At 41.6% G+C, this 18,636-nt stretch overlaps 1 protein-coding gene across 3 annotated transcripts in view; it reads left to right on the plus strand.

Annotated features, from left to right (window-relative positions):
- The first annotated feature begins 850 nt into the window (after positions 1-850).
- TGFBR3 (transforming growth factor beta receptor 3) overlaps positions 851-18,636 on the plus strand; it is a 116,067-nt gene continuing 98,281 nt past the window's right edge. For 2 of the 3 annotated variants that reach the window (XM_066192480.1, XM_066192482.1), the window contains exons 1-2: positions 851-1,020; positions 14,249-14,424. In XM_066192480.1, coding sequence (XP_066048577.1) covers positions 14,364-14,424 — 61 coding nt within the window. In that variant the 5' untranslated portion in view covers positions 851-1,020; positions 14,249-14,363. Of the gene's footprint in view, positions 1,021-1,215; positions 1,456-14,248; positions 14,425-18,636 lie in introns of those variants that run through there. The other variant, XM_066192481.1, reaches the window with a different exon arrangement.

The following is an 18,636-nucleotide window of genomic DNA, read 5'->3' on the forward strand; positions in this document are numbered from 1 at the left end:
TGAGCTGAGCTACGGGTGCAAAGGCCTCATCCGTGGTGTAGCTCCCTTATAATGACAGTTTGCTCCACAACTCGATAGTCTTGACGTTGGGGGATTTGACAACCTTAAGCGTGCCTTCTGCACTGAACAGCACGTTGCTATTTTCTAGCGTAATGAACCTCGAGTGATCTGGATTGGTTTTCTCTGCTGTAAACGATGTCAGCTCTGCGGTGTTGGCCAAAACTCGTTCTGATGTGGGCTTTTGGCTGCCCTTGGCTGGGGTGGCAGCACTGGGGGGGCGGCCGGGGCCTCCGCGCCAGCCGCCGGTGGGAGCCGGGCTCGCTCGGGGGGCTGCAGGGACGTACCTCGGTGCACAGGGCTGGGCACCGCCACACCGCCGCTCACACTGGGCCCGATACCGAGCGCAGCGCAGGCTCCGTTACGGACGCGGTGCCCGGCGGCCTCACGCGGTTTCGAGGCCGGTAACTTAAAGGCCGTTGCCGGCCCCGGCTGCCGTGAGCGGGGTCTGTGCCTCCCGCCCCGGCTGCGCGGGGGTTTTCGAGCCGCTGGCCGCCGGCACAGCGGGGCCGTGCGGAGCCCTCGGAGCCCCTCTCGGCGGCCGGCGCGGTGGGCGGGGCTCAGGTGGGGACGGGGCGGGGCGGGCGGGGGCCGCGGCGCGCGCTCGCTGCACGCGGACGCGAGGGGCGGTGGCGGTGGGCGGGGCCGTCACGGCGCCGTCTCCGCCCCGCGCCCAATGGCGGCACCGCCCGCGCCCGCCCGCCCGCCCTCCCCGCCCCGCCCCGCCCCGCCCCGCGCGCCGAGGGGTTACTGCCGGGCCGGGGGCCGGGCGGGCGCACACGCGCCTCCTCCGCCTCCGCCTTCTCGCCGCCTCCTCCGCGAACCGCGGGCCGGGCAGCAGTGGCCGGCGCTGGGCGGCCTTGGTGAGGGCTGCGTTCCCATCCCGGCCGGCCGTGCCCATGGCGTAGCCGCGCTGCTCCGCGCCTGCCCCGCGGGACGCGGCGTGGACGGAGTTGCCGCCAGGTAGGTGCGGCGGCCGCGACCCCCGCCCGACAGCGGCGTTTCGGGCCGGGCGCCCCGCAGGGATGCGCCGTCCGCTGAGGCGGGCGCGGGCTATGCGCCCGTCGAGGTGTCACCGTGCGCGGGCCGAGCGGGAGGGGTCCGGGGGCGGGCGCGGCGTGCGGGAGCTCCGGGGGCGGTCAGCGCCCGGGCGTGTGCCGTGAGGAGCGCCGGGAGCCGCTCGCTCCTCGGGACCGGGCGGGCTGCGGGCTCCCTGTGCGAACTGAGGGGAGAGCCCAGAGGTGGGCGTCTGGGGAGGGGGAGCTACAGGTGTCCCGGCGACAGTCGCTGTGTCCGGCTGGTTGGTGCGTGCTGGGCGAGTTACGGGCACCGAGGGAAATCCTTTGCCGAGGCTCGCTCTGCTGTGCGCGCGTGTCTTCGTACCCTTCGTGAGGCCAGGTGAGAACTCGGCAATGTACGAGGAGAGTGTGAGTTCAGTGTAAGTGAGAATAATATAAAGACCAATATAATGTCCCTTCGGTGCTATTTCACTGAGGAGCTGTTGACATGTGGGAGTTAGTGCTGCATATTTTGCAGGGGATGCACTGGGGTCAAGTCACTGCGGGCTTCTGAGTACGGCTCTCCCAGTAATAACAAGAATGAGGCTTCAGTGTTATATGTAAATTAAGCAAGTTTTTAAACACCCAGTTTCAAGTGCACTTGCAATTCCAGAGTCATTGTCATTGGTGTCAAACAGCACAGGATGTGATACTTCTTGTCCGTTTCAAAAAAAGGGACTTCTTCGGGGATAGTATGCACGTGCAGTTATGCCTTTTCCACTTGCTGTGGGTGTAACCAGATGTAAATCTACTTATCTCAGTTCTATTAAGCTGTAGCTGTTTAAATTGATTCGCTATCATTTATTATTCTCATTTGTGTGATTATCAGCACAGTTCATTTTTCACAGAATGTTTATGATAGTAAGTTATTAGAGAGACATTTGGACCTACAGGTGCCATGAGTTTGTTCTAAGAAAGTTTTTCTGGTTTACTGATCTAAGTTTATCTACTTTTTGTTTGGTGAGGTCAAACAGGCTGATATTAAGCCCCCGGTGGAGGAAAAACCCAAAGTGAGAGAGCTGTCTGCTCACTAACTGATATCAATTGGGTTTGTCTCATGGTGACCTGGAGGACTGATACTATTGTTGTCTCATATGTGGAAGACTTTACATGTGTAAATGAAATGTCTTTCCAAGACCAAATCTATTTGTTCATTGTTACTTATGAAGATTACTTTATTTCCCTTACATTCCATACTTTTTTCCATGAATGCCTGGGACATCATGAGCTGGTACCTGAGTTTTAATTAGGACTGTACAGGTGTCCTGTCAAACTAGTCCCAACAAGGGCGTTAGTAAAATGTTAATGGAAGATGCCTATTCATTTGAAGAGCTCCAGTTTAACCCATGAAAGCTTACAGGGCTTGAGTTCCAGCTGAGGAGGAGCTGCTCTTCAAATGCAGACCTGGGCCAGTTCTGCAGCCGGTGCTCGGCTGGGGGAGGAAGGGAGGGACGCGTGTTGGAGGGGGGGTCAGGTCATTGGCTTCCTTCAGTGAAGAGCCCTTTACTCTGAAACTTGCTTCCCCCAATTGTTTGCTGCAGTCCAACCTTTTCAAGTTTAAAGTGACACTTCAGATTTTTCTCTCTTGACATGCTCTCTGTCCCTGGAGAGATCTTGTTTCGTTGTTGATTTTGATGCATGTTTTGTGCGTCAGAGCCTCATCTAAAGTGTGTAAGTGATATCCACCAAGGAGGTGAATTCTTTTAAAAACTAACTTTCAGTTGTTGTTCCTGGCATGCAAAACATATTTGCATATCCCAGCATCTTGATGCCTAGCACAGGAACAGCGTTTGGAAGTCAACTGCTAAACCAGCAGGGGGAACACAAAACTTTCTGTCTATAAAGTCTCTCCTCCTACCATAGTGGTAATTTATTAAAACTTCGGGCCTATACTTTTGATAGTATTTCTTTAGAAGGTGAATGTTAATTTACTTGGAACACCCACATAGATTGAGATAAACACATTATTTTCAAGTACTTGTTTGTGAATTACTTCTAGCAGGCATATCTCCCATTCTTCTGAATGCAATTTTTGCCATATTAGCTAATACTGACTTACAAAAACGTGAGAGGTTTGTTTGAGGGAAATTTCTCTTTGAAGATGATTGAAGTGAATTAAACCCAAGAAATGATATTTTGAGCAATCCTGCAAAGTTTCAGATAATGAACTAGATAAAATATTTTTACAGTGAAGCTCTTACTAGATCATGTTTATGATTGTATATAGGCATCTTGAGAGCTCAAGTTGACTTGCAAAGCAGTTGTATTCTCACCAGAAACTATTCTTAGTATTTAGGATTTCCATAAGAGAAAATATTTTTAGATATTCTCTTAGGTTTTAAGAAATCATTACTAGCTTATTACTGTAGAGGTCAACTGACGGTCCCAGCACAGAGCAATAATGGTTTTCCTTTTTGATTCATATTGGCATAATAATTAAGTCTTTTGCACCAGGAATACTGAATGTAAAGGCTGTTGCCAAAGAAGGTTGTGTGGATGGCTTGCACCAATCCATATTGCTTCCTGGTCTGTCAAGTCTGGTGCAGCCAAATGGCAAACACCGAAGGTATGGATGTACAAACAGATGGCAGAATGTGAAGAGTGGGAATTTGCAGCATGTCAGCTATTCCCCAGTAAGAGCTGGGGAATGGGCTCTTACCTGCAATAAATGCCTCAATCCTGCTGCTTCACCTTGGGGTTAATCCACCTTTCAGTGATGGTGGGATAAAAACATGCCAAAGAGCATTTGCTGGGAGTACCCAATTTGCTGCTTGTGAATGATAACAATTGTATATTCCACCAGCATTGGGTGTTAGAGCAAGTACAGACACAATAGAGTTCAACTGAACTTGACAGTCCCAGGTCAGGTTTCAAGCACGATATGTAAGCTCTGGTTCTGGAATGCCACTAACAGCATAGTGAGGTATAAAATATGTATATATATAAATGTATATAAAGTATATGCATATTTCAATGGCTATGCATTGTTCTCTAAGAGCATTACATGATGTTCCCTACTACTGAAGGTACAAAAAGGTGTATGTTAAATTCCATTGGCAATCTTCATCTTCTGTTGTTTTCATGGAATCTGAAAACTTTCTCTCCAGATGGTTCTCTGAGATGCTGAAGTGTGTAATTCGTAAAGCCAAACTGAAATTTCTGCTTTAATGTGATTTGGAAATAGCAGTAAATCTTTCCCTAATTTGTCTTACAAATCTTTTCTTTGATACCTCCAATAATATTGTGTCAGCATTTAAGACATGAATTACCAAGTCTTGGGCCATTTATGTGGATCTCAGAAAATATTCTCTGGGATATAGATTGCAAATATCTTTGCAATCACATTGCCTTTGATCTAGTTCCACAAAATATTTGTGTATTATAAATAGGCATTACTTCTATAGCAGTAATATTTGTGGTGATTAACAGTGGTATGCTAGTTTCTAGCCACTTCATGAATAAAACCATGTTTTGTCATAAAAATGTACTAGCAAATAGTAGTGCAATTGGAATTGCTTTATCCATCACTGTGGATTCGCATTTTTATGTGCTGGCAGTCATCCAATAGAGCAGCATTTCTTGTGCTATTGCAGCAACAATTAACTCTGTGGTAGCCAAAATGAAAGAGATTTACACATCTCTGGAAATCATAGAAGGAGGGACTTTAAAGTTGTCAATTTATATTCCATATTTTTTTATTTCAAGTATCACAAAATATTTTTAAAAAAGAACTTACTTTATGACTTTGATTATCTAAGTAGTCATATTTGTTGAGTTCAGCAGAGAACATTTCATACATATTGCATTTTAAGTGTAATAACTGTTGATTTGTACTGCTCACAAATAATAATGCCTTGGAAAGTATGCTAGTTTCTGATGTTTCTATAATGAAACGAAAGGTGCTTTTGAAGAAAATGTGAAAATAATAATTTCATCTTCATCCTGTGAATAGTACTTCAAAATGAGCTATACCTGCTTATTATTAACAAATTTAAATGCATTGTAGTTAGCACTTCTCTATAATCTAATTTCAGTACACTAGTTGGCCAAATTCAGATTTTTTTTTTTCTTCTTTCCTATTGTAAGATGTTGTAAGATTTTGAGAACCAACTGGAAAGGGCCTCTCTTTTAGATAATTTCAGCTGTGACCTTGCAGGAGAACAGCTTACCTAGAGGTTTTGGGTCTGAAACAAGTTAATTATGGAGCTGCTATGTAGAGGTGGTTTTTCTGCACAGAAAGCAAAAGGGACTATGATACATAAGGGGTTGTTTGTGATTCTAACGAATAATGGCAATTCACTTGTTCTCTGATTCTCCTTTGTAAGTATAGGCATTTTCTGTTGGAAGTTGATGAGCTATATTGTGTGAGTCAGGGACAGTAAAAAAATCCCAAAGTATCCAGCGAGCTTACTGTGTAGTACAAATTTGCTGAATTCATGTATTTGTTTGCCAAGAAGCTGGAGGTGGATTGAAGACTGATATCTCCTCTTTTGCCTTAGATTTGACAAGTAAGTTGTTAGACTCTAGCTGCATTTGACACTGTGTGATTAAGAGCTATGGGAGAGTGTTTTTATCACACATGCGATACATTGGTTTTGACAGTGATTTGAGTGAACCAAAATTCTGTTCTACTTTACAAGCAGCTGTTGCAGTGTTTGAAAAGATGAGCCTTTTCTTGTAATAAAGCTATTGCATTAATGAACCAACTCACTCCTCCAGTGTGTACAGCTTGTGTTCTGTGATAGATTAGTTCTTCCCCCCAGCAGTTAAAATCACCAGTATTTCTAAATACTTGTAGATCTGGTGATTTGGTTCACTCCCGTGATGAGGTGTAACAATTTCCTTCTGGCAGAAAGATGCAGAAATTATATATATGGCTACAGGAATTTGTTGTGGTCTTCCATCTCCCCATACCTGTGCCCCAAGATTTTTTTTTACAGTTGTCATTTATACATTTAATGTAAAATCATTCAAGGAATTTCTGAATGGTAAAGATTTTATGGGAGTGTATTCTCATTCTGAGTGGAGCATGCTAGTGATTCCTACCTTGACTGAAATAAATCCCCAATGAAGTTGGGAATTTATTTATTAAAAAAAAAAAAATTAATGGAAAACCTTTGCTCCAACCTGAATGTGTTTTTCTGTTCAACAAATGGAATTACGCTCTTTATTTGACAGACAGGGAAAGGGTAGATACCCCTACAGAAAGGGAAACTCCTTTAGGCTCATTTTTTTAACTATGTGTCACTTTAAGGACTTTCCTATTTGTGTGGGAGAAGTTTCCTATCTGTAAGATGTGCAGCTGAGAATTTAGTGGCTAACAGTTAGCTTTTGGTAAATGTGCTTATCTTGCATTCTTGTTTAAGCAACCTGAAGAAATAATCTATTAATCTGCCTGCCTATTAGAGTTTGTTGTATTCTAGAGACCAAAACACATGCTTCTTCTGTTGTTTTGTTTGGGTTTTTCTCCAAAATGTGGGTTTGATAATGCATGCAATTAACTTTAAAATACCTAGTAGTTAATATTTCAACCTGTTAATTTACTTCTTGTAGTATCTAATGGTCCATGGCTGTGAGGAGGGCTGGTTTGTATCACCTCATCCAGTTCCCCTGCAATGGGAAGCACTGATTTTTCAATCATGTTCACTTATTTATTGACTGTCTTGTTTGTTTGTTTTACCCTTCCCAAAGAGGATTGCATCCTTAAACAGTGAATTTATGTTTAATGCTATAGTCTTGCTTTTCATCATGCTCTTTGTGGGTTTCTCACAATTAACCCAGACAGTTTCAGGTATTTATAGGTCATGGTTTCGAAACTACTTTTCTGAATGTGTAGTTTAGAGTTTCCTTAGAAACCTTTAGTTTCAAGGTTTTAAATCCACCAGTGACAGATTTAGTTTTCTTTCCTACCAGAAAGGTTCTTGGTAGAATATTTCTAGATGCAGTCTTAAGGTTTTGCAGTTCAGTCTTGAAAAAAAATAACAGCGCCAAGCATTCATTAACAGCAATTTGCTGGAATCTTTTACCCTGAGTAGAAGCCTTGCTGAATTGTTGGTAACTTTCCATGCTGCTGTGGCTTCAGTTCCGCAGAGATGCCTTCCCTAGGGTTATATCTGTCTTGATAGGTACATTAGAGCTGTTATCTGTTTAGTTTAGGTGTGCAATTAGAAACTCAGCCAAGTAAAACTTAAGATAAATTAAGTTTGTGTGAAGTTTTTGGCTGCTGCTGTGTTTGTGAAGAGTAAGATAGTCCAGTGCCAGGAAATCTATTGTTTCAAATTAGAAGCAATTAAAAGTTAGTAATTAGTCCAAAGAAATTTAACTGTGAGAAGGGATGGTTGTAGAGATGTTTTTTCATGCAAGTTACGATGATCTTGCTCAGTGTGAAGATTCCTATTTCTGTTGCTTTTGTTTTAGGGTAAAATTTTCAGAAGCAGCAAGTCCCACTTAAAAAACATGAGCTTGGTTCCTGTTAGTTGTGGTGAGATATTACTGGTTAATTGGGAATTTGAGTTTTATTTAAATGTGCATTGGAGATTTCTTGGGTTGCCATGTTTTTGTATGTATGTTTCTAGAAATCTCTGCTTTTTTTCTTCCTTTTGCTTCCTTAATGTGTATCAGAAAGATGGCATATAATTGTGCTGCTGGTATTGGCTGGTAAGATTCTTGTCCATCTTCTAACTAGAAGGTGGAAGCAGAATGCCTAAAGTATAGTTGTCTTTCCAGGCAGCTGTTAAGAAGTGATGCTGGGGCTAAGGTGAGGTCCTGTTATGACTTTTTTTGCCTTTGAAAGAAAAGAGTAGCTGTGAGTTGCACAGAGAATACATGGCTGGAGATGGTAGGAGATGGCAGATTGCTTGGGCCATTACAGTTTAAGAGCTGTACAGCATCCCAGCCTCTTGTTTTCTCCACTCCCTTTAGAGATGTCTTGATGTAGAAGTTCCTGAGAGCTCTATTATCAAGTAAAAAAAATTCTGATTTGGTACTCAGATTATGTGTATAATGTTGTTCTTGTTGAACTCTGCAGTGCCATTGGTGCTTCTTCCTGTAGAGGTTCAGTGGCCTCTGGGAATTTCTGCTCTTGTCAAAAAGCAATCTGTTCCAGTCTGCTCCTTGTGGAAGTCTTGTGTTCTCCTTCCACTAAAAGATGCCCGAATGTACTTCCTTCCCTTCCACGTATTGAAACCCTCCTGCATCCTGATCCTGTAAGAGACTTTTCTCATGTTTACACTTGGTAAGCAAAACCTTGCCCTCAGCCCAGGAAGATTATTTAGCTGCATACCTCCCTGTGTTTGGGAGAAGTCCTGGGAAGATATAACAGAATGATTTTTGGCCTGTTTCTGTAAACTGTCTCTTACTTTTGTGCTAAATTATGCAAGGATTCTTCAGCTGCAACTTCCAATGTCTGGTGTTGTTTAAACTCACAGCAATAAAATCAGGTGATTAAAAAAAGAGAAAGTTGTGAAGCTGAAGGGGAAGTTGGTTATGAAATGATACTGAGAATAGACAACCCCATCCAAACAGGAGCTTCATTCCAGCTGTGGGCAAAATATGTACCAGGTTGCAAAATCCCCCTCCAGTATACTATTACTAAATAGGTGGAATGGTTTCACATTTTTATGGGGCTTTTTTTGTGTATATTTTTGTTCCTGTAATTTGGCAGGCAACATTGTAATACATTAATAAGAAAGTAAATAAACAAAATACTAAAACAAAAATCACATGGCGTAGAGGGGCACAATTGCTAAATGGCATAAAACATCTTCCTTTGGCACTCTTCCAATTCCCATAGTCTTTAACTGTGACGTGTTGAAATGTCCCATTACAAGCACAGCAGCATGTGAACTGTAGGACATCAGAGTTACTTTTTCCCTGAGCTTTTTGATATGTCAGGATTTTTAGTTTTATTGCTATTCATATATTCCCTGAAAATGAAACCACTTTGTTGCTTCTAAACCAGTATCTGTCCCTTTATAATTTATGAATAAGTTACTATTTTGAGTTCTGAATGGTGGGACTTTGTGTATATGCCTTGGACATAGGCATTTAAAAATACTTACAAATTTTCAATTCCACATGAACATTTGCTGATCCTATTAATCAGCTTTCCAACCCGTATGTGTACAAATCGTGCAGAATTGACATGATAAATGTCGGCTAATAAAAAAAGATGTCTTCAAAAATGCATTTTAATAGGAGTAGGGTTATAAATAAACTCTTTTGCTATTCCTAAGTTTATAGAACTGCTCACAGAGTTAACTATTCATGGTTTGTTTGTTTGTTTTTTTTTTAACTTGAGATTGGGTCTACTTGATTTCAAATGATGGCCTTTTTTACTTACACATGGCATGCTTGTATCAATTGCATTCACATGGGGAAGCAACTTGGACAAGTGGAAGAAAAACTGGTTAAATAAGTGAAATGGTTGCCATGCGTAAAACAAGCAAACAAAAAGTGAAAAAGCTTTTGCTATGAAGGCGGCCTTGGATGGCCTAGAAACTTGGGTTCACGTTGCTATGGCAAAACAACACAAAGGGACGGATCCTGCTGGCTTCGCTCAAGTATCCCCATTCACTTCGTTGGGACTTGTGATGTGACTTAGAGGAGGAGGATTTTTGGCTTGCTTTGGTAGAGAAGTGTTTGTTAGCAGTGTTGTAGAGAGCTGTGCAACCTCTGGCACCACACGTGGAAAGAGGAGGGAATTACCAGAGTCCATGCTGATAAGGAGGAGAGGAAGTGGAAGTTATTCTTCAGGCAGTAAAGGAAAAGTTTAGACAAGAAGGAGATAGAGTTAAGGCAGGGGAAGAACTTGTATGGGAAAGGTAGGTGCTGATTAATGCAACGGATGGTGGCTATTGGGGAAAGAGCTTAAGGGAACAGAAATAAAAGGGGCAAATAAAATGGAATGATTCCAATTCAGCCAGAAATGTGGCAAATTCCTGTGCTAGAGAAGCCTTTAATAGGAAACAGAAACACCTCGGAATCTGTGGCTCTGGCCACCTGCAGGTTGGGTTGGAAAGAGAAGTTTTGAAGAAGTAAGCTAAATAAATTTACGAAGAGAAGTGTGTAAAAGTTGAAGCGAAGTCTTGCTGATTTCAAGACTACTACACAATAGGTACTTGGCTACAAGTGCAGAATTGGGCTGAGTAGAAAGGTGCTCAAATGTCCTGCAGCCTGAGCCTAATCCATCTACTCTTGTCTATTTTCGCTTATAGTTCTTCAAACACTTAAGAGCGGAGTCCCTTCCCCTTTCTGGAGAGCATTAGGCCGGGGTGGGGGTGGATACGTTTCTGCTAGTGGCAGAACAATGCAGAATGTAATTTCTTAGTGACAAGCCATCCACAGACCACAGAGCTTTATGGTTTGGTAATGCCTGTCAGTAAGGACAGGAAAATAAGTAGGGAAAGATGGTTTTTTAAGAGTAAGCATCATGCTTCTAACCTGTGAATTCTTCCACCTTGTTGTAGTATTAAAGGTGACTTTCTAGTTCAAAGGCTAGCTTTAAGAAATCCAAAGACTGAAATTCTAAGGAAGGTGAGTAGCATATTTTTACAAAGAAAACTATTTCTCTTGGTGAAAGGCAGAGAGAAAACAGTGGTGCACTCAAGTGATTTGTGTTTTGTCTGCTGCCGGCTCTAACAAATGTAGATTGCTTTAAATACCAATGAATTAAGGAGCATTTGTTGTCCTCTAGTGTAGCATAGCAATGAGAACTGTCCTTCCAGTCAGTGCTTTGTATCTTTCAAAAGCACCATGGTTTTCACTAGGTTCTAGCTAAGCTTCATGCATCAAAATTCTCATGGGCATCAGAGGCTTCTAGTTGAAACCAAATTAAAACCTCAAATTAAAGACTCTGCTTGTTCTTATGTACTTCAAAATGTGTTTCCTCCCTTTTCATTTCCCCAGTCTTCTTTCAAACCTAATAAAAGATAGCAGTAGTCAGGTTCTTCCTGATGTCCCTAGCAGCACATATTCCTGATTGGATCTGCAAATATATATTTCTCAACAGAACAGGGTCTTGTTGCTTTTTAGACCCTCACTTTTACCAGGACTACTGGCCTTTACAACAGCAGAATTCAGTGAAAATGACCCCATAGTCTTCAGTGGTTTTGATTCAGATGCCCTCTTTTACCAGCCTTCCTTGCAGCTTGTTATGGTACAGAGCATTGGTATGAAAATATATTTAATAAACCCAAAACTGTCGTGTCTTCTTCTCTTTCTCTTCCATGTCGGGATTCTTTAGTTATACTTTTAATATGCCCTTTCGTGATCTCATTTACAAAAATAGCCACCCAGATATACCCCAAAGGAAAAGATGATTCTCTTGGAAATTTCTTTTGAATGTCAAGTTGACTAGCAGTTGTTTACTTCTTGGGTAAATAGTTTAGGTTCCTTATCCCTTTGCACAGCTTTCTTCTCTTATTTCAAAAGAAATATCTTCCTGTTTTGTGGAGTGGTTTTTCCTACTTTTCCTAGTTTGCGGGTTTCACATTTTTTCTAGTGACAGCAGGTGTCACACTGCAGCAAAATCTGGCAGATTTTGCACCACAGCTTAATTTTCTTACTCTTTTTTTTGTTGTTGTTGGTTTATTTGGTACTGTTAGATGGTCACTTAATAGCAGCTTTGTAGCTGATTGCTGTGACATGTGATCAGATTTTGCAAAATATTGATAAACTGCCTGCTTAGGTTTAGTCTTAAATGAGTTATTAGTAGCAGTTTTATGTATTTTGACTTAAATTGCAGCTGTGGAGCTGACAGTTTGGATATCATTCATCCTAAATTCATTAAGCTCACTGTCAGTTTGTCACCTTTTCATGTTTAACCTTTTCATACTTGCCCTCCTTTTTAAGTTTGTGAGTGTATGTCTTCAAGCAAGTGAGCTCACTCTTTAGAAAACTCTTCCAAATACTCATTTAAATCTTCGTTATGCACCCTTCATGAACTGGCATAATCAGGGTAGAAGGTTAGGGCTTTCCAATCATATACTGGCAGCTCGGAGTTATACCTTGGAAATGTTATTGGCCAGTGGGAATTGAAACTTGACATTTTAACATACTTAGATGCTCGGGTCAGAATGGGAATCTAAACATCATTTCTTTCTCTCCAGTTCTTTCCCTGTGCTCCCTGTTTCTATGCAACTTGGTGTCTTATAAAACTGTCACTGAGGAATGAGAGGTTTGTGCAGATGGGAGAGTGACCTAAGTCATATCTTGTGTTTTCTTATTTGATATATTAGCATGTATGCTAATATATAAAATAATTATATATTAGCGTATGTGCTCTTTTTCTGGTTTCTCTTGTATTCACTGTTGGTGGTGGAATGGCTGTACATTAGTAACTTGGGTTTCAGAATGCTTCTTCATTGCCCATTTGCACATGACATTTTACAGAACATTATGATGGTCTTCTATAGATAACACTGGCTAGAAACCTCATTATTTGCTGTTTTTGGTAATTTTTCTTTATGGCAGCATTTAAAAATTGAACTAGCAACCAAATACTATCACCAGGTAGAGTTAGGTTTCTTTTGACCTAGAGAAATAGCAGCACATTATTCCAGTTTATATTTGACATCCCAAATAATGCTCAGGATTTGTCGTGTCTTGCCATTTTGCCAGAAGCGCATTTTATGTGGGACACTGAGCTTGAGAAGGAACTGCATGAACCCCCATGTTGTGACAGATTGTCAGCCCCTTGCTGGCCCCATAGGCTGCTGTCCTGCAGAAGTGTGTGTCTAGGTGTTCCCAGCAGCCTGCAGAGCTACTCCTGGGCTTTCCTCCCACCCCGTGGTAGGATCTGGGGCACTGCCAAGACCAGTTGGAGGTTTCAGGAACTGGCTGCTGAGTGAAGGATCTGTAGGAGTTCTGGCCTTGGGCCCTGACAGCCCTTTCAGGTGTGTAGATGCAGCACCCTGCACACAGGGCAGTGCCGTCCCTGCCAAATAACCCGGGCAGAAATGCTGCTGAAGAGTTTCTCAAGTTTCCTGTTAGCCCCAGGGGTGCAGGTCTTGAAGTGCTGGTCTAGGTGCAGGTTCTAGCTGAGCAGACCTTTGCTGGTGCACAGCATGGCACACAATGTATAGCAGATCTGGCCTTTTGTCCTTGTACTCATTACATTTTAATGTCAGCAAGAACCTTTTAAATGGTATTTATGTTGCCACAGTTTAGATTTTTTGATTCTGACTCAGCATTTTGCTATCACTTAGTCCCATGATGGGGGTTTGTAATTTCTTGCATTGCTTTATGGGGAGCGTTAATGGTTGCCAAGGCACCATCTGTCACCTGCTCCTGAAGGCACAATACCAGCATTCTGGTTCTTTACGTTCTTGGTCTGTAATCTTATTCTAGACATCTAGATGACTGAGAATATAGTTAAAAAAAAAAAAAAAAAGTGGAAGAGGACATTGTGGATCGGCTTAAGTGTTTCCCCTGCAAAATCTGCAGCATGCATTCTGGAGTCAGAATTTTCAATGTTTGTAAGGCTTGCAGGCATCGGCTGTATTGTCATCTATTAGTATGGTACACTAGAGTTGTTTTACTGACTTGGTATATCATCTCTTGAAATCTCTTAAAGATTTTGAGCAGTTTTGTTTCTATTTAGTGTCAAGTGGCATTGAAAAGTTTTCAGAATTTGTCATACTGAGAAATGATGAGTTAAATTTATCGAGTTACCTGTCAACCAGCTAGAGCACATGTGAAACATTTCTCCATGCTATAATAAACGTAGCAGCAGATAACTAAGCAAACAAATGTTTATATGCCCTAGAGAAAATCTGATTACTTAAGAGAAACATGTCTGAGGGTGCGGGTACCGTTGGCAGGCTTCAGTGGGACTTTGGTATTAGCTGACAGAAAGGACTCTGAGGCCTCACTTCTGAGCAGATCCTAACTTGCACAATGTATAACATAAGGGAGCAACATCTGCAAAGAAGTACTGAAGTACAGGGGAAAGAGTATTGGTTATTGGTAAGTTATTGGTACCTAGAGTATCTGGCAATATAAAATGCACTCCCCTACTAGTCCTTTAAGGAAGAGTTCTGTTTCTCTTCTTAGAAGAGAAATAATTTAAAATATCTAATAACATTTCCGTAAGTTGTATTTGTATTAATATTTATTTTTACTTCTTTCTGTAGGCAATTAAAGGTCCAGAAGATCTGATTTGAAAGCATACCACAAATTTCAAAGGAAGTAAATCTACATGAAGAGCCACAGAGCAAGTTGATTTGAGAAGATACAGCATTTACAAAAATGTCGTCAAGTTGTGTGACTTCAGTGTTTGCTTTGATGGTTTTGTGCTTTGCAGCTGCAGGTAGGTGGCATTATGCAAATCAGACATTCAGTGTAACTGGTCGTGCATATTTAGAATTGTTGATCAGAAATACTTTTTCATGCTGAAAAAAGTAGGTCAGCTAGAGTTTGTTTATGTCTAGGTTTTCTATTTCTATTGTGATCATAATGGCATTGTATATGATGTGAGAAACAATGCTGTTCCTATAAGAATGTTTTCTTGCATCATGTTCACCCTTAAAACAATTTAAGAACTGCAGTAGTAACGTATATTATTTAGGTTATTTACCTATTTAGTTTTAAAAATTGCATGGTACACATGTATTATAAAGGGGAGGTGTAGTGGTTTGAAAGCAAAACAAATGAGAGGCTCTGAGTCACAGATACAACGTAATAGGAAGAAAGGAAACAAAGTAAAATAAAATAGATGCAGTGTTACAAAAGACCACTGGCAGAGTCAGAATGCAACCTGAGCAGGGGGAGGGGGTCTGGGAAAACACTGCCCCGCCTGGATTCAACAGTTCATGAAGATGGTGATAGAATACTTTGTGCACATCCTATACTACAACCAAGGACGGGAGGGTTGATATGGAAGCCTTTGGGAGTGGAAGCAGGTTAGCTCTGCCAGCATGATGAACTATTGGCTCTGCCAAGAGGCTGGATTTATTTCCCCAGGTGCAGGGTTGGGCTGGTGCAGCTAAGGCTTCTAGGCTCTCTCTACAGGGCTGGGCTAAAAGGGTGTACCAGCTCAGCTCCATGCTGCCTCCAAGACCTATAATCTGGAATTAAGCCCCAGTTATTTGACTTTATAAAAGTTATGTCTGACAAAATCCCGGGAAGGTTCTTAATAGGTCACTGAGTCTGTCTATCCATCCTGCCTTATTGGGATAAATCTCACCTTCGTCATTCCTGCCAGTTGTCTAACCTGATTTATAGTCAGCCATTAGTGATGATGGCAAAAAACTTTTAATAACAGTTGTCAGTGTTAATGGAGTCCTTGTAGGTTAGGAACATGCATTGCCGTTTAAGGGGATTGTTCCTGTCCCACATTTTGGCCTAGCTGGGGATTTTTAAAACAGTATGTTGCAACAACTTGTGACAGAGAAAGGAAAGATCTGTGGAGTTCAAGTACCTAGTTTATTCTACAGTTTCTTCAAGCACTCAAGTGATTCTACTCAGGATGTTTGTTTGTCAAAGTTCTGTCTGTGGTTGCAAGGGGAAGCCTCTTATGTGTCCAGCTTGTGTACAGCGTGGTCTTTGGAGAAGAGGCCAAGTCAGTCAGAATGAGACAGTGGGAAAAGTGGACAGTGGACAGATGGCTTGCTTAAATCTGAGATGTCCTCACTATGGAAAAGATGACCAGCTTTGGAAGAGACAGGGCTGAGCAATTAAATGTGTTACAATTTGGCTTCATTTCATCTTCAGCATGGAAAATTGTGTTATTTCAAGCCCTCAAGCCTTGTGGGACTTTCTCTGGGTTTGACCTCCTTGAAGGCATCCATCCAACATTAGTAACTTTGATTGTTTAATAGTACGTGATGCTGACATTTTGCAATAGCTTCATTACAGACAGACTTTCAGCAATGCAGGGTGTGTCTGAGTGTGTCTGCGGCTCGGCCTGAGGACATCAATGCTGCTCTTGGCTGAGAAGAGCCATTACTTGGAGCAAATCTGTATTATTTTAGATGTGTAAAAATCTACTTTAAAAGGAATTGCCAGTGCAGAAAAAAGCTTTTTTAATTGATCACAACCATAATTTTGTTTTGCTGCTGAGGAGAATGCTTGTCTATCAAGTCAGCTTACCTCTTAACTCCTGCTTTGATTAAAACCCACTGATTTAAAAGTGCTATCAAACAGTACTACTATTAGAAAGTTATTCAGTGTTCAGAAAACGTAACATGTCTGTCTTGAAATTCATTGTGGTTTTTTTGGTTTTACTCCCCAGTTCTGTTTTCCTCTGGCAGATATTCTTGAAACAAACTCTTAAAAAGCTTTGGATTCAATCAGATGCTTATTCATAAGTAGAGTCACAGAATTATTTTGGCTGGAAGGGACTTCTGGAAGTCTAGTCCAGCACCCTGCTTGGAGGAGGGCTAGTTTCAAATTGTCTTTCTTGGAGACTGATTTTCCCTCTATCTTCATGGGAGGAAATTAGCTGAAGGGAATAGAAAGGGTCACAGTTTGTTAGGGGAAGGTGAGGAAGCACTGTCTTTGTGGTTTCTGGCTGTACCTGCCTGTATATTTTGGCTTTCTTCTATGCTTTTTATTTTTTTCAATAAATTCTTAATGAGAACAACTAGATAATGTCCTTTGCAGAGTATAATGAGTACAGTAAGATAAGAGCAAGAACCAATGGACTATGATTAAGAAGAAAGAGATGTCAGGCAGATATAATTATAACTGAGGAGGGACAGCTCTCTGAAGGTTATTTAGATAGAGGTTTTTCATCTTGAGTCCTTTTAATGCAAACAGTTACACTTGAAATGCAGGGAGTTTGTGTCTCTAGGTGAAGACAGGTGGGAGCAAACAACATGTTCCAGTCTTGTGAAAAGCTGGCAGAGCTCTGGTCAGTGTGATGGCCAGCGGACTGCAGGCTTGGCTCTCAATTGCCAGCATACAGAACCCGTGCTTTTTCAGTCTTGAACCACTAATGTGCTAGTATAAATAAAACTAGAAGTCTAAATAAAGTAAAGAAGTATAAATAAAATTCCTTGCTTGTGGTGGAGCCTGGGGGAGGCAGGGGGCAGCATGCCACCTCCTTAGGGTATTGATTTTTATACATTTGAGCCTTTTTCCAGCTTGCTCTTTGTTTCTGAAGAAGTGAGGCTGCTGCAGCAGAGCACACCTTTCTTTTGTTTGTCAGTCCTATGCTGAAACTGCTGCTACTAGTTTAAGAGGGGGTTTTGCTGATATTATAGTAGGTTCAGCATTCTTGTATTTTCAGTTATAAGTGAGCTAGACAGAATCTGTGTTTTGTTTGGCTTTTTTTTTTTTTTCCTATTCTTGCTCTTGAAGGTGCTAGGATGTTAAATACATCAAAAAACACCCAAACCCCTCGAGTTGCATGACGTGATGCACAGAAATGGATGGTCAAAGATGAGTCACAGACCTACATATCTTTAAGATAATAGCTTAAAGATTGCACCTCACTAACTGCATTGAATATGGTCTGTATAAATATTCAAAGAATATTTGCCTGTTTTTCTATCTCCTCATAGTACCTGGCTTTATTTAGATAAATGCTTATCTGAATCTGATTTGCTTTTGTCTTGTACATGGATTTCTTGTAAGCTTTTATTTATACAGCTTTAATTGGACAGAAAAAGACTGGAAAGAAAACCTTGATTACTCTGAGATTTTTTTCTACTTCATGGAGTGTCCAAGGCAGAATGGAGAGAAACTGCTGGCAAGCTATCTGCCCGACTGAAGGAATTAAATTTTTGAAGTGGGATTAAATTAAGGTCTGGCAACCTGTAGTAGGAGCTCCACACAAACACTCAGAACTGCACACAGTTATCCAGGCCTTGGATAACCTCTAAATTAGTCTGGCTTTGTAATCTTGGAGCAAAAATGTTCTGTCCTAATGTGGCTTATATCAAAGGCTGGAACGTATTTATTTTACTTGCTGGCAAATTAGTGCAGTTGAGTGCATGATGCATGTCTTAATAAAATGTCTTACAGGACAACTGAAATGCATACCTGCTCTAGACCTTGAGGGCCAAACCTTCAACAAGACAGGTCCTCCTGTGGAGGAATGAGAACATTTTTTAACTTGAACTTCTGTTTTTACTTTTTTCTTTCCTGCATTACTATTCAGGAAAGAAGACAGAAGGGTGATACTGCCTATGGATCTACACTAGCCAGAGGTTCTCATTCCAGCCTCTGGGGTAGATCCTCTGTTAGTGCAAATCATTCCTGCTGCTGAGAAAGTAGTGCAGCTGTGGCATCTGATACCAACCAGAATCTGCCCATGGAGCTGTGTTCACTTTCCTTCAAACCCCCCCAGATATTTAGCATTGCCTGTGCTTGACTTGTAGACACCTCTCTCCGTATGACAGAGTTTCATGGTTGTGGTCAGGCAGATGAAGACCCTGTAAGAATTAGATATAGTGAAAAGTTTACCTATTTGCTATGTTATTGAGGTTACTGGTTTATCTGCTCATGTTAGGTCTGTCTTTATGGTTTTCTTCCAAAAGCTCTTTAATCCCTGATTCTCCACTCTATTGTAATCCTA

This window comes from Chamaea fasciata, unplaced genomic scaffold (assembly GCF_029207755.1).
Source record: "Chamaea fasciata isolate MVZ Bird 193981 ecotype frontalis unplaced genomic scaffold, bChaFas1.0.hap1 SCAF_10, whole genome shotgun sequence".
Taxonomy (NCBI): domain Eukaryota; kingdom Metazoa; phylum Chordata; class Aves; order Passeriformes; family Sylviidae; genus Chamaea; species Chamaea fasciata.